General features: G+C 41.8%; 1 protein-coding gene across 4 annotated transcripts in view; it reads right to left on the minus strand.

Annotated features, from left to right (window-relative positions):
* Positions 1 to 12,220, minus strand: part of LOC119647237 (CUGBP Elav-like family member 2) — a 359,318-nt gene that overhangs the window by 268,110 nt on the left and 78,988 nt on the right. For all 4 annotated transcript variants that reach the window (XM_038048102.1, XM_038048099.1, XM_038048100.1 and 1 more), the window contains one exon: positions 10,846 to 10,928. In XM_038048102.1, the coding sequence (XP_037904030.1) occupies positions 10,846 to 10,928 (83 nt within the window). The remainder of the gene's footprint in view (positions 1 to 10,845; positions 10,929 to 12,220) is intronic.

The following is a 12,220-nucleotide window of genomic DNA, read 5'->3' on the forward strand; positions in this document are numbered from 1 at the left end:
ATCACGACATAGATGCATCTGCTCCACGGCGGAACTTGGGTAATGTACTCGGAATGTGGAGTAGTAGTCCTTATCCGCCGCTGGACATTTTCCAGATCGGTTTTCGCCCACGGCAATACTCCAAATGCATAAGCCAGTGGAGGGATAGCGAATACATTTAATGCGCTCATTTTATTCTTCGTCGATATATGCGATTTCAGTACTAGCTTTACATGTCGCAGGAATTCTGACAGCAAAGCATCCTTCAAATTAGTAACTCAAGCATGGGACCTTGAAGAATTCCTAGACATTTGAAGTCTGTCCTAGTCATAGTTTCGACGTGGAGATCCCCATCACTACACCCAATATGCTACTTGTGTTTACCTTTGTGGTTGGCTTGGATTTGACATATGTCTGAAGTTTTATTGCATACCAAGCCATATATATATTTGTTATTACATCACGTCCATTTTTGGAACATAAAAAGTAAGAAAAATTGATCAAATCTTAAATCTAAAACACAGTCCACATCTTTCACTAACGTACGGAAATATAGAATAGTTTGGCAGCTAATTATTTTAGTTTTGATATATTAATAAATAAATCACCAAGGCAAGAAATTTTACCTTTTTAGGCGATTTTAAAGAATTTTAGGTGATAAGTTCCTGGCTAAGCGAATTGGATGTGAAGCAAATTTACTAAAGTATGTTAACTTCAGCTGATTAATTTGATCGTTTATTTGTAAGACACCCAAGCCAAGGATATTGAAGTTTCAGATTACAGCAGTAATCGTTCTCAATATTTTAGACTCAATATTTAGAGTGAAAGTGACATGACTACATTTTGTTTCGTTTACTGTGATTCTCCAGCGGGCCTACCATTGCTCAAACTATTTCATGTGATTCTTAGGGTCTCGAGATGCAACACTAGGATTTGAACGCGTGAAAAGTATCGCCGTAGCGTCAGCGAAGGTAGAAGTAAATAGGCGCTTGTTTGTGGGCAATCTGCAGTATATTTCAAATAAAACAGAAAGCCAGACCTTGTCCAATGCTTGTGCAACGTCAAGGAATACGGCCGAAAAGTACTTTCTACCTTTCAAAGCACAGCTTATCTCGGAGGCTAGTCGATGAAGTTGTTCAACAGTTCCATGTTTTCTTGTGAATCCGAACTGGTGAGGAGGAATGAAGTGTTCTTATAGCTTGGATAGTAGAAGTTTCTCGAACAGCTTCGATAGTGAGGGGACCAAGCTTGTCTGTCTATAGGACGTAACGAGGACAGGAGGAGGTAGGATCTTTACCTTCCTTCGGGATCATCGTTATTTGTGACAATTTCCAGCATTTCGGAAAGAATCCTAGGCGTAAGGTACTATTAGATATGTGTGTCAGTTCAATAGATGCAGATCTCGGTAGTTCTTGGATCATTTTGCCCGTAATAAGGTCGAAACCAGAATCAATGTGGTCTTGCGGGGATCTTAAGACTTCGGAAACTTTGAAACGAATCGGTTGGTGTGCACCCTTTGGAAAGCGGTAATTCTTCCTCCGTTATATGTGGGTTTGATTGGAAAAGATTGAACCTTTGGTTAAATATGGAGGCGACCAGTTACACCAAGTGGTTCATCAACTTTTGCTCAAGGTGTGGGACAGTGAATCAATGCCTGACGACGGGCAAAGAGGCATTATCTGTCTCATATATAAAAGGGGAGATATCACACAGTGCAGTAATTATAGAGGTATCACGTTGCTGAGTACCATCTATAAGATATTCTCCACTACCTTGCTAGGCCGGATAGTCCCATACGCCCAAAACATCATTAACCCATACCAAAGAGGGTTCACTCGAGGCTAATCAGCAACAGATTTGATTTTCTCTCTGCGGCAAGCGATGGGAAACTGTTGAAATATGGACAACAGGTGCACCATCTATTCATAGACTTTAATGTGATAGTATAGCCAGGGTGAAACTGTACACGGCCATGTGAGAATTCGGTATCCCGACGAAATTAATAAGACTGACTAGGCTGACCCTGACCAATGTGCAAGGCCAGATAAAAGAATAAGAATTCGGTATCCCAACGAAATTAATAAGACTGACTAGGCTGACCCTGACCAATGTGCAAGGCCAGATAAAAGCAGCAGGATCACTCTCAAGACCATTCGACATCAACAACGGTCTACGACAAGGGGATGCCCTATCATGCGTCCTCTTCAACCTGGCCCTCGAGAAAGTGATCCGTGATCCTGAGGTAAATGCAAGAGGTACAATCCTCTTTAAGTCCACCCAACTACTGGCCTATGCTGACGATATCGACATCATGGGAAGAACCACCCGAGACGTACAAACTGCCTTCATCCAGATCGAGCAGGCGGTGAAAGGCGCGAGATCTTGGGCTGCACTTCAATGAAGGCAAGACAAAATATATGGTGGCAACGTCAGCACCGAAAACGAACCAACCAACAACATCAAACCGCACTGGTCAAACAGGAAGAATAAAGATAGGAGAATGCAACTTTGAGACCGTTGGCAATTTATCTTATCTAGGGTCGAAAATCACAACCGATAACAGCTACGATGATGAAATCCGCGCACGGTTGCTGTCAGCCAAGAGAGCATATTTCAACTTACAAAAACTGTTCCGCTCGAAACGTCTCACCATAGGGTCAAAGCTCTTACTGTACAAGACTATGATCTTGCCAGTCCTCATGTATTCCTCGGAAACTTGGGTTCTTAGCAAGAAAAATTGCGAACTCTTGGCCCCGTTCGAGAGAAGAATCCTCCGAAGAATTTTTGGCCCCCTACATAGGGATGGACGATTCCGTAGCCTACATAACGATGAAATCTATCAGCGATACCATGACCGTCCGGTTGTGGATAAAATCCGGCTCAATATGTTACGGTGGGCGGGTCACTTTATCCGTATGGATGAGGATGATCCAGCCCGGAAAGTCTATAAGGGCAATATCTATGGTAGAAAAAAAGACGAGGCAGACACTGCTTAAGATGGAGCGATGGCGTAGGTCAGGACGCCAGACAGCTTTTAGGGATGTCTGGAGTTCTTTATTAAGGCAGGCCGAGACCGGATACCGGTTGTTGCGCCGTTGATGATGATGAAGTAAGTACAGTGGAAATAAAATTGTTTTGTAATAGCTACGCTTAAAGTTTTTCTTCAAGAGCAAATTTTTTTTATAGAGTTGTTGATTATTATAGTGTGTTTGGTATATATATGCATGTTTTTGGTATATATGTATTTATATCTATACAAAAGTGTATTTGACTTTTTTTATTAAAATGTGTTACTTATGATAACAAACGAATTTTTAAATATCCTTCGCATGTTTTTTCCTCACAAATTATAATTCATGCAATAGAGGACTAAATCAAATTCCGTTCAAATACCACAGATGAATATGTGTACCACTCCCAATAGACTCCTAAGGCGGTCGTTAGTGCCAGCATACAACTTGAAGCCATTTAAGTACATCAAGTGTGTCAGTTCGCCTTTAGTGCGTAGGCCATATTTTATTATTATTTATTTATTTATCTTAGAGGGCATGGATTCCCCTCTAAGATCATTCAATATCCAGGAAAGGGGGTCTGCCATAAAAAAAGAGGAGACTAAATGAATTTGCCTCTTCGTATGCGGATGTGCTCCGAGGCGTTGGTACCCTTAAGTGAACGCATTGGCAAGATTGTGTGTCACTCCTAAATAGCCTCCGCCACAAATCTATGACACTATGAAAAACCTTGGCATAAGCGACACAGCATAAAAAGAGGTTTATTTGGCCAGTATGTAGTTGCCTGACATATAACGACCGAGCTAATAATGAGTTCAATGTTTTTGCAATTTTGTAATCCAACTTGGCAGCTACACTATGTTGTTTGTCTCGAGTTGTGCATTGACCTTTTCGCTAATAATAGACTTTGGTAAGTAAGTTATCGGTTTTGCGTCTACGGGGTTCCGTACCGTGATCTAGGCTTCTCTAGGAATCCCAGAGTTTGACTATGGTTGCGCTATGCGCCCGCCGACACTGTATACTGGTGAGCTTTTCGTGCCAGCAATTCTGAACCCAACTCAAAACAGGGCCTCTCGAGTTCTTGGACTTGCTTATGGATTGTCGAACCTTCTCTTCAGTAACTTCTGCAAAATTCGTGCTCGGTATAGTGGCATGCCCTCGGACCCCTAAAGTCTACAACAATATTCGTTTGCTTCCCTTACCGAAAACTGCATTGAGTAGATGCTCTATTGGAGTTCGTTGGATTTTTGGGAAAATTTCTGTTGGAGCATTGTGTATACTGCATGCTGACAGAAAGTTTCGGCAAACACTCTGCACTTTATTCTTCACATGTCTGTTGGTATTGTCAGTGTTGATTTGAGTTACTCTAGCACTGCCTTGAAGAGTCTGGTCGATATTCGTAACGAATTTTCGATGGTATCGGCTGTATTTATTGCTGGAGGTTGGTCTCGTGCATTTGATTGCTTCGAAATTGAATCTCCGGTGATGCCAACATATATCTTGGAGATTAAGACTTTTGAAACTGTGCTATGTACTCGGTTGAAGCCGAGAACGCTAATATTGCCGCCTGAATAAATTAGCGCATATCTCCGTTCGCAGTTTTGCGAGTTGTCTTGCAATTTTGAACTAGATGCTTTGAGTACTGTTCTGCTCCTAATGGCGTGGATGTTTGCATGTCTGCCGCCATTTCCTCACTGTTTGGTGTCCACGGAAGTACGGCGTAGTTTTTGTCTGCTAAGTTGGCTGTAGTCTGTAGTGGATGGCCATCTAATCAGCGAGATCCTAAAGACAACAGAAAAGCTAGAAAGGTTTGTCTTGAAACCTGGAAATTCTCTCCACGGGTTGCCGTATTTTCTCTTCCTGACTGGCACATAACCCCTTTATTAGTTTTTCTTGTACCGTTTGTATGAGCCATGTGCCACCGAAATCTTTACTGGTGCCGTGGACTTCAACGATCTATGGTAGCATTACTCCAATTACTTCTATATATTGCCATTGAGATCTCCGCCATGCTGCTAACATAGTATGGAGGAAGGTTTGAGGCAACGTAAAGTATATTGCCTGCACTGCTATCCTCAGTAAAATGAAAATCAAATGCTGAGATCAGGGAAAGAGATGAATAGAGTATAATTGGAGTTATTCCACTATGCTAAATCTTACCTGATCTTTCTTAGTGACAGGTCCTGCGACAGGCCGACCAAGAAAATGCATACAATGTCGATAGAAACAAGATGACTAGATCGAGTAACAGGCCTCGGAAAAAATGCTAGGGCATCCATCTCAGTCGACGCGGCACCGCGGGTCCCGGTCCTATCGAGAAATGGGCAAGAGTTGACGTATGGATGGCGTTAGGATGTAAGGAAACTAGTCCGAACAAAGCAAATGGAAAGACCGAGAAGCTCGCAAGAGCCCTTCGGAATACCCGCATTGATATCTGCGTTCTGCAAGAAACCAAATAGTCTGGCGTCAAAAGCTGCAACATTGAACGCGAACACGGTAAAACTGGAAAGTTTCCGTGATGCCATTAAAGAAGTATAATGATTTGATGGTTATATCAGCTTACGCACTATCCACTTCTACACCGCGTACAAACCACAGAGAGGTCCACCTGATGCCGAGAAAGATGCCTTCTAGCAGCTTCTCGAGGAAAATACTTGTCACGTCCCTGCTGACGATTATATCACCATTTCCGGCGACCTTAATGGTCAAGTGGGTGAAAAGGCAGACGATAACAGGTGGCAAAGGGAAAAGGAGTACGTAGCACGCAATGAGGCTGGCGAGCGTGTAAGCGATTATGCGGACACCCATGACCTTGTACTTATGAATACATAGTTCATCAAACGATTGTCTCATCTTCGTACATTTTATAGTGGGAACAGTAAAACGCAAATCGACATTGTTCCTGATTGCAAAATCGTCCCCTACCATCAATTTCTCGAAGATGAAACACTGGCCAATTGGAAAATTTTTAAGAATGCCAAATGGGAAGCAAAGAAATGATCGCTGTCACCCGCGCGGACCACTGCAAAAATCTTTACGATAAACTGGACACTCGAGATGATGAGACAGATCTACATCGACTTGCCAAAAGCCGTAACGAACGCAGACAAGATATCTTCTGTTGTGTTAATGACAAGACGGTACTTTGCTTCTCAAGCGTCGAGCCGCAACGGATAGATGGCAAGAATACGTCGAGTAGATTTCAACTGAAGAATTTGCCCATCCTCCACTTCCATAATTATTGCCGACATTTGGAGCAGTTCCACCTGTCAGCGCCACTGAAGCTGAGGAGGCAATAAAACGAATGAAACCTGGGAAAGCAAAAGGACCTGACGACATCGCATCTGAGATCTGGAAAGCGAAGAGCTGAGATCCAACACTAGGGCTCAGTGAATTCTTCAACCGGGTTATTCAGGAAGGAAGAGCACCATCTGACTGGCAAGAAAATACCACTATTCCAATATGGAAAAAGAAAGGTAGTCCAGCAGAATGTTCAAATTAGCGTTCGATTCGGTTACTTTCCCATACCATGAAGATTTTTGTGTACATTCTTGACAACCGTTTTTTCGAAATCATTGAAATAATCGTAAATCAAGCCGGACTTGTCAAAAACTGCGGAACTACTTACTTAATAAACGCTGCGCGGTTACTTATGGAGAAACACCGTGAGAAGCGACAACTTACGACAACACTTAGTGTGAGAAGAACTTGTCCACTGGGCTCAATTGCTCTACCACGATCCGAAAAGTAAAGCTCGAAGTATGACGGATATATCAAAACCGCTTCGTATCTTCGTTAGTGTTCATCAAGGAAGCGCCCTCTCACCACTCCTCTTTGTTCTTGTTATGATCACCCTCACACGGAACATCCAACGTCCAGCGCTCTATACACTGCTTTATTGTAGATGATGTTTTCCTAGCATTACGAAACAAAAATGATCTCAAGCAACTTATCCAGAAATAGAATGTTCGCCCCATGCAACATGGTCGCAGATTGAATCTAAACAAAACTGGATTTTTCACGACCGATACCCACGAAACAGACACAATCACTGTCAGCAGAAGTGATTTGCGCAGAACTGAGCGATTTAAATACCTCGGGTCAACGCTATCAGTCAATGGTGAACTGCGTTGAGAAATTGCTTCACGCATTAACGCAACCTGGATGAAGTGGCGTTCCACAACTGGTGTTCTTTGTGATCTACGTATCAACAAACGTCTCAAATGTAAAATTTATCGCAATATCGTCCGTCCTGTCGTCCTTTATCGTTCTGAGTGTTGGCCGAATATAAAAGACAATGAACGGCGTCTTGCGGTAAGATAGGCGAAGATGTTGGGTTGGACTAGTGACGTGACACATTTTGATCACATCCAAAATGAGGAAATCCGCGATCGTTATGGGGTTGCACCGATCGTGGAAAAATTGCGAAAGAGGCGTCTTCGATGATTAAGTCCTTGGGGTTTTACGTGAGCACCTGTCTGGAAGACTTAATCCCACGGTCTTCTTAGGACACGGATTGATTTTGTGACCACAATCAGAGCCCCGCTGTGACAAGCAGCAACGGTACCAGTCTATACCAATTGCATGGCTTAGCATCCATACTAGTGGATGCAAGACCTACCTAAATCCCTACCGAACTAAGGAGTACGGCACTCGTGTTGAAACGCAACACCACGCCGAGCCTCGAAGGTCTCTTCTCGCTTGAGCATCACCACAACCCCCATGGAGCACCCACTATGGGGAGTCGAGCTGAATTCACATACAACGGGAATTCATCCGAAGTATGAAAGTCCAGGGGCTATCCCGATTCTCATGGTACCAGTATACCCCTGCTAAGGTTTCGTGACCAATTGCCACTTCAGATGAGTCCCCGTGCAGACTCGGGTCTGATCGCCCTGATTAGGCCTTCGGAGCATTTGCCTACTGCATCACGGCCGGAAAGCCAAAGTGAGTACAGCGTTTCCCAGTGCCACCAATATGGAGGTTCTCCTCGGCCACTTGGTTTTGGTTTAGCGGACAGGGTCGCCGCCCGGTCTTACTCACCGCCACCTCTGAGCACCACGTCTTCGATGGTATGGTCACGCCATTCGCGCTAACGAGAATTCACTTGCCAAGATTAGTCTGAACATCGAAGTCGATGTTAAACGACCAAAAGTCACGCCTAAAGAACGGTGGTTTGATACGTTGGATGGGGATTTAAAAGCCTCCAGATTGCATCCAGGTCAGACATTTGATAGAGTGAAATGGGGAAACCGATCACGACGAGCCGAACCCACTTGTGAACGGGACAAAGGCTGAAGAAAAAGAAGAAGAAAATATTACCGTCGAACCCGACAATTTTTCTGTTGGATATTTTTTAACCCGGGGTCACTATTGCGGAAATTATCAAGTTAAGTGGAAGAATTAGAAAGAACTTAATAAAGAAGAACTTAATGGACACATTAGATGCATTTATTGCATATATACATACATATATGTAACATTGGAACTGCTTTATATATTGACGGTCATCGCGTCAAAGTTCAAACCTTTCTACAGAGCAACCACTCGACTTAACACTAACAATTAAGTAACTTTTTTGGAATTAGATCAGTTGACGTTGTCTGCTTCTTGTCTGTGGTGTTTCTCTGAGACTATCGTGGGGCTCACTTTTGTAAAAGGTATTTGCTTATTAATGCCTAGAAAATGCCGATGTAGGATGGAAACGTAACATTATAATTTGTTAATTTTCGCATCTATTCTCATAACTTGTGAAATTTATAATTTTCATATATATTTTCCTCGCGCAAAATTTTTCTTTATTTTATACTGGTAAGGTAACGTACCGTGACTTCTACGTAAAATTCAGGCTTCTTTGCCCAAATATGAGTTTTAAGTAATACTGAATAGCAATATAGAATAGATCGGGTGAGTAAGCATCAGCCACAAATGGAGGGGTCGCACGATTCGAATCTGTTCCGACAGTCGAGCGGTATTATCAACACTAAATAGCAACGACTTATCAAGCCAGTTGGAGTGGAGTTATCATCAGGTGTTGCTGAAACTTGGCCCACTGAACGAAACATTCCTGATGTGGGTGCCGGGGCACTCTAATATCGCTGGTAACGAGAAGGCTGACAGACTGGCTCACCGAGGGTCTGGATCCACAATGATGGCGCCAGAACTAGCCCTTGGAAATCGACCATCTACTGTCTACATTGGAGGGTGAAATTGCAAGGACTCAAGCAGCCGAGTGGAGAAATTTGGACTCTTGCCGGCAGGCAAAAATCCTTGTGAAAGAGCCTAAGATCACTAGAGTGGCATTTTTGTTGTCCCTTAAGAAGTGGGACATGAAAACCCTAATAGGGCTTTTAACGAGACACTGCTCCTTAAACTACCATATGGCAAAGATTGGGGTAGTGGTTTCGGCTATGTGCAGCCAATGTGAGAAGGAGGAGGAGACGGCCCTGTACTTTTTACGTAGCTGCCCGGTAACCTCAGATCTCAGACGCAGGCACCTTGGCAAGGTTTTCTTCAATGAAGAATCTGTACACTCTCTGCCTCTGGAGAATATTCTCAGAGTCGCTAAAGCTTGCAAACACCGTAGGTGGGAAGCTATTGAATATAAAATTTACGGGGATAGTACAATGGGTCTAACAATGTCCTGAGTGCTCGGAGCTGCGACTCGCCCCAATAAACTTAACTAAACTAAACTAAAGCACCAGCCAGGAGCAAAAGGGGCCTACAATTTTGTTCCTCCTTTATCGCTCCCTCCATTCGTTCATTTTACCAAAAGGTGGAATAAATTCGACATTGCGATTTTGTAAATTATGTAAAAGGGGACGAAAAGCCAAAGGGATGCTTCTTTGGAGCTGCTCTCTGCTCGGGCGTGCGAAAAGCTTAAGCTTAAGCTTCGGGGTTGACAACAATAAAGTTGAAGTTTTTAAGCATATACAAACTATCTGAAATATAATATTAGTATTGGTTAGATAGATCAGGATTTCTGTTTTCAGCTTGCGTTGTCGCTAAACAGATTCGCCTGTTAGTCCAGAGATTTATGGAGTTAAACTTATACGCGGAAGTCAGAGTTATGATTTTAGTTTTGCATTGTCAGTGCAGCTATCCTATCACCTGCATAAACATTGGATAAATAAAAATAAAGGCAGATAACAAGAACCGGAACAAAGCTTGAAAAGTTTACATTTTCCCACATAATTTGTTTACTAATTCATTAAGTGAATTAATCCACGAGGCGATTATAAAGCATCTTTGCGACCAATAAGTATTAAGTTATCTTCATTAAATTTACATAGTTCACCTGATACTGAACAAACGTTGATAATTAAGTTCATCAGCTCCATAACAAATTACACCGAAAACAGGTAAGTACGATATGAGGTATCTGCTTGTGTATCCCCTGAATGAATGTACTATGTTTGCGGGGGTATACGAAGGTTGAGCAGGCCTCATATGTTTACCTACTATTCAGTGAAATGCTGTACAGTACCAACGAAATTTCCACATAATGAGGAAATAGCAGATAGGATGAGTAGTGCTTAACAACTACAAACAATATTTAACTACATGCGTGCTCGATGATGTCACTTTACAAAATTTACTTTTATATACATTTCGATGCTACACAGATAAAACGGAAGTGTGTTAAAGACAAGAAGAGTTACATAAAAACCTAAAGACGAGTCACATCATAAACGCTATTTTCACTGGCGCTACGAAGATCAACTTCCAAATGTTTCAACTGGTGACTTTTGAAGTCTGAATTTTTTTAAAAACTTGAGAAATTTTCTTTCAACATGTAAGAAAAGGGAAATGCGATGAAAACTCATAATGTACAACTTAATGTATTTCTACTTACCCCTTCTAACGTTTTTATGTTATGCAAGGCGTCTTGAGCTCTTAGAGCTGCTTTTCGAGTAAAGAACGTCACAAAACAGCACCCTGAAACACAGAAAAGCAACGTATACATATGACAAACAGCTCTAAAGGACTCGAAGTCAGTTTTCTTTTCTAAAATCAGCATTCATGCCAAACTAACGCATATACGGTATGTGATACTACACGCTCTTATCATTTAATGAAAAATACACTATGCCGTGCTAATATTTGTTTATCAGAAATAATTTACTTTGTTTTTGATTAATTTTCAAACGGGCACGAATTGCGTTTGTTTCTAATTTTGCGGGCACTTAAGTAGTAGGATGCTTACTTATAGATGCATTATAGGTACACAAACTGCGCTAAGAGTTCGGTGTTTTTATGGGATTATTGTATCGAAATATTTGCTGGGCATAGTGTATTTTATCGTCTCACTGACAAACATATCATTAGTTACAGCACAACAGAAAATGGAAGGTAAAAGGAAAAAAGTCAAACGGAAGACACTAAAATTGAAATTCTCAAACCAAAAACCGCTCCTTGTCTAAAGCGCTCGAGAGCGAAGAGGTTTTAATTATCTTCGACTTTTCCAATACTTGCTACACACTTAATTATGGTATATGTTCCTTTCGCGATATATGTACAATATGCATAAAGAAAAATAAAGTTTCAGAGTATTTTTCAGCCCCCCATTGGGCGCCATCAATAAAATACTTGGATGTTTTCATTCCGTTTTTCTCCGGTTTTTAAAAGATTCTGTGATGGATGAGTTTCATCAAGAAACTCGTTACACTCCTTCATGCAAGGATGATAAAATGTTGAGACTTTGATTCTAAACCAGATGTTCACTCTGTTGTTGCTAACCGGCAGGTACACAGCTACCAAAACAAAGCTAGTATATTTCGCTAATTTTCCATAGTAGAGTTAAGATACTTATGCATAACTGCCTTCGCTACTTAAGTGGAATATGGTTTAGCGACAATATCCATGCAACACGTTTTAATTTCCTAGAGCAAAACAAATTCTTAAAGGATCTTAAAAAGAATACTTCTTTTTTTGGTCAGCGGTAAAAATGTTCGGAAGTCTCCGACTCAATTGCTTCTCCTTTAGAGTAAACATACAATGTTTACTCTAACTCTGCTCCTCATTTACATAGTCAAGACGTTTAAAAACTATACCGTTCTTTGCTCGTCCTTCGGATAAAACAATACTTAGATTTGATGGAAGAAGTAAGCTTCGACAGACAACACCCGTCATTTTCCACTGTATGTCGTCTGTCGTCCCAAAGAACGCGAGGAATTCACTTTTACCTGAAAAGAAAGTGAGCGTGGATCCTCACTACTTGCTTCTTTGAT

This window comes from Hermetia illucens, chromosome 1 (genome assembly GCF_905115235.1).
Source record: "Hermetia illucens chromosome 1, iHerIll2.2.curated.20191125, whole genome shotgun sequence".
Lineage (NCBI taxonomy): Eukaryota > Metazoa > Arthropoda > Insecta > Diptera > Stratiomyidae > Hermetia > Hermetia illucens.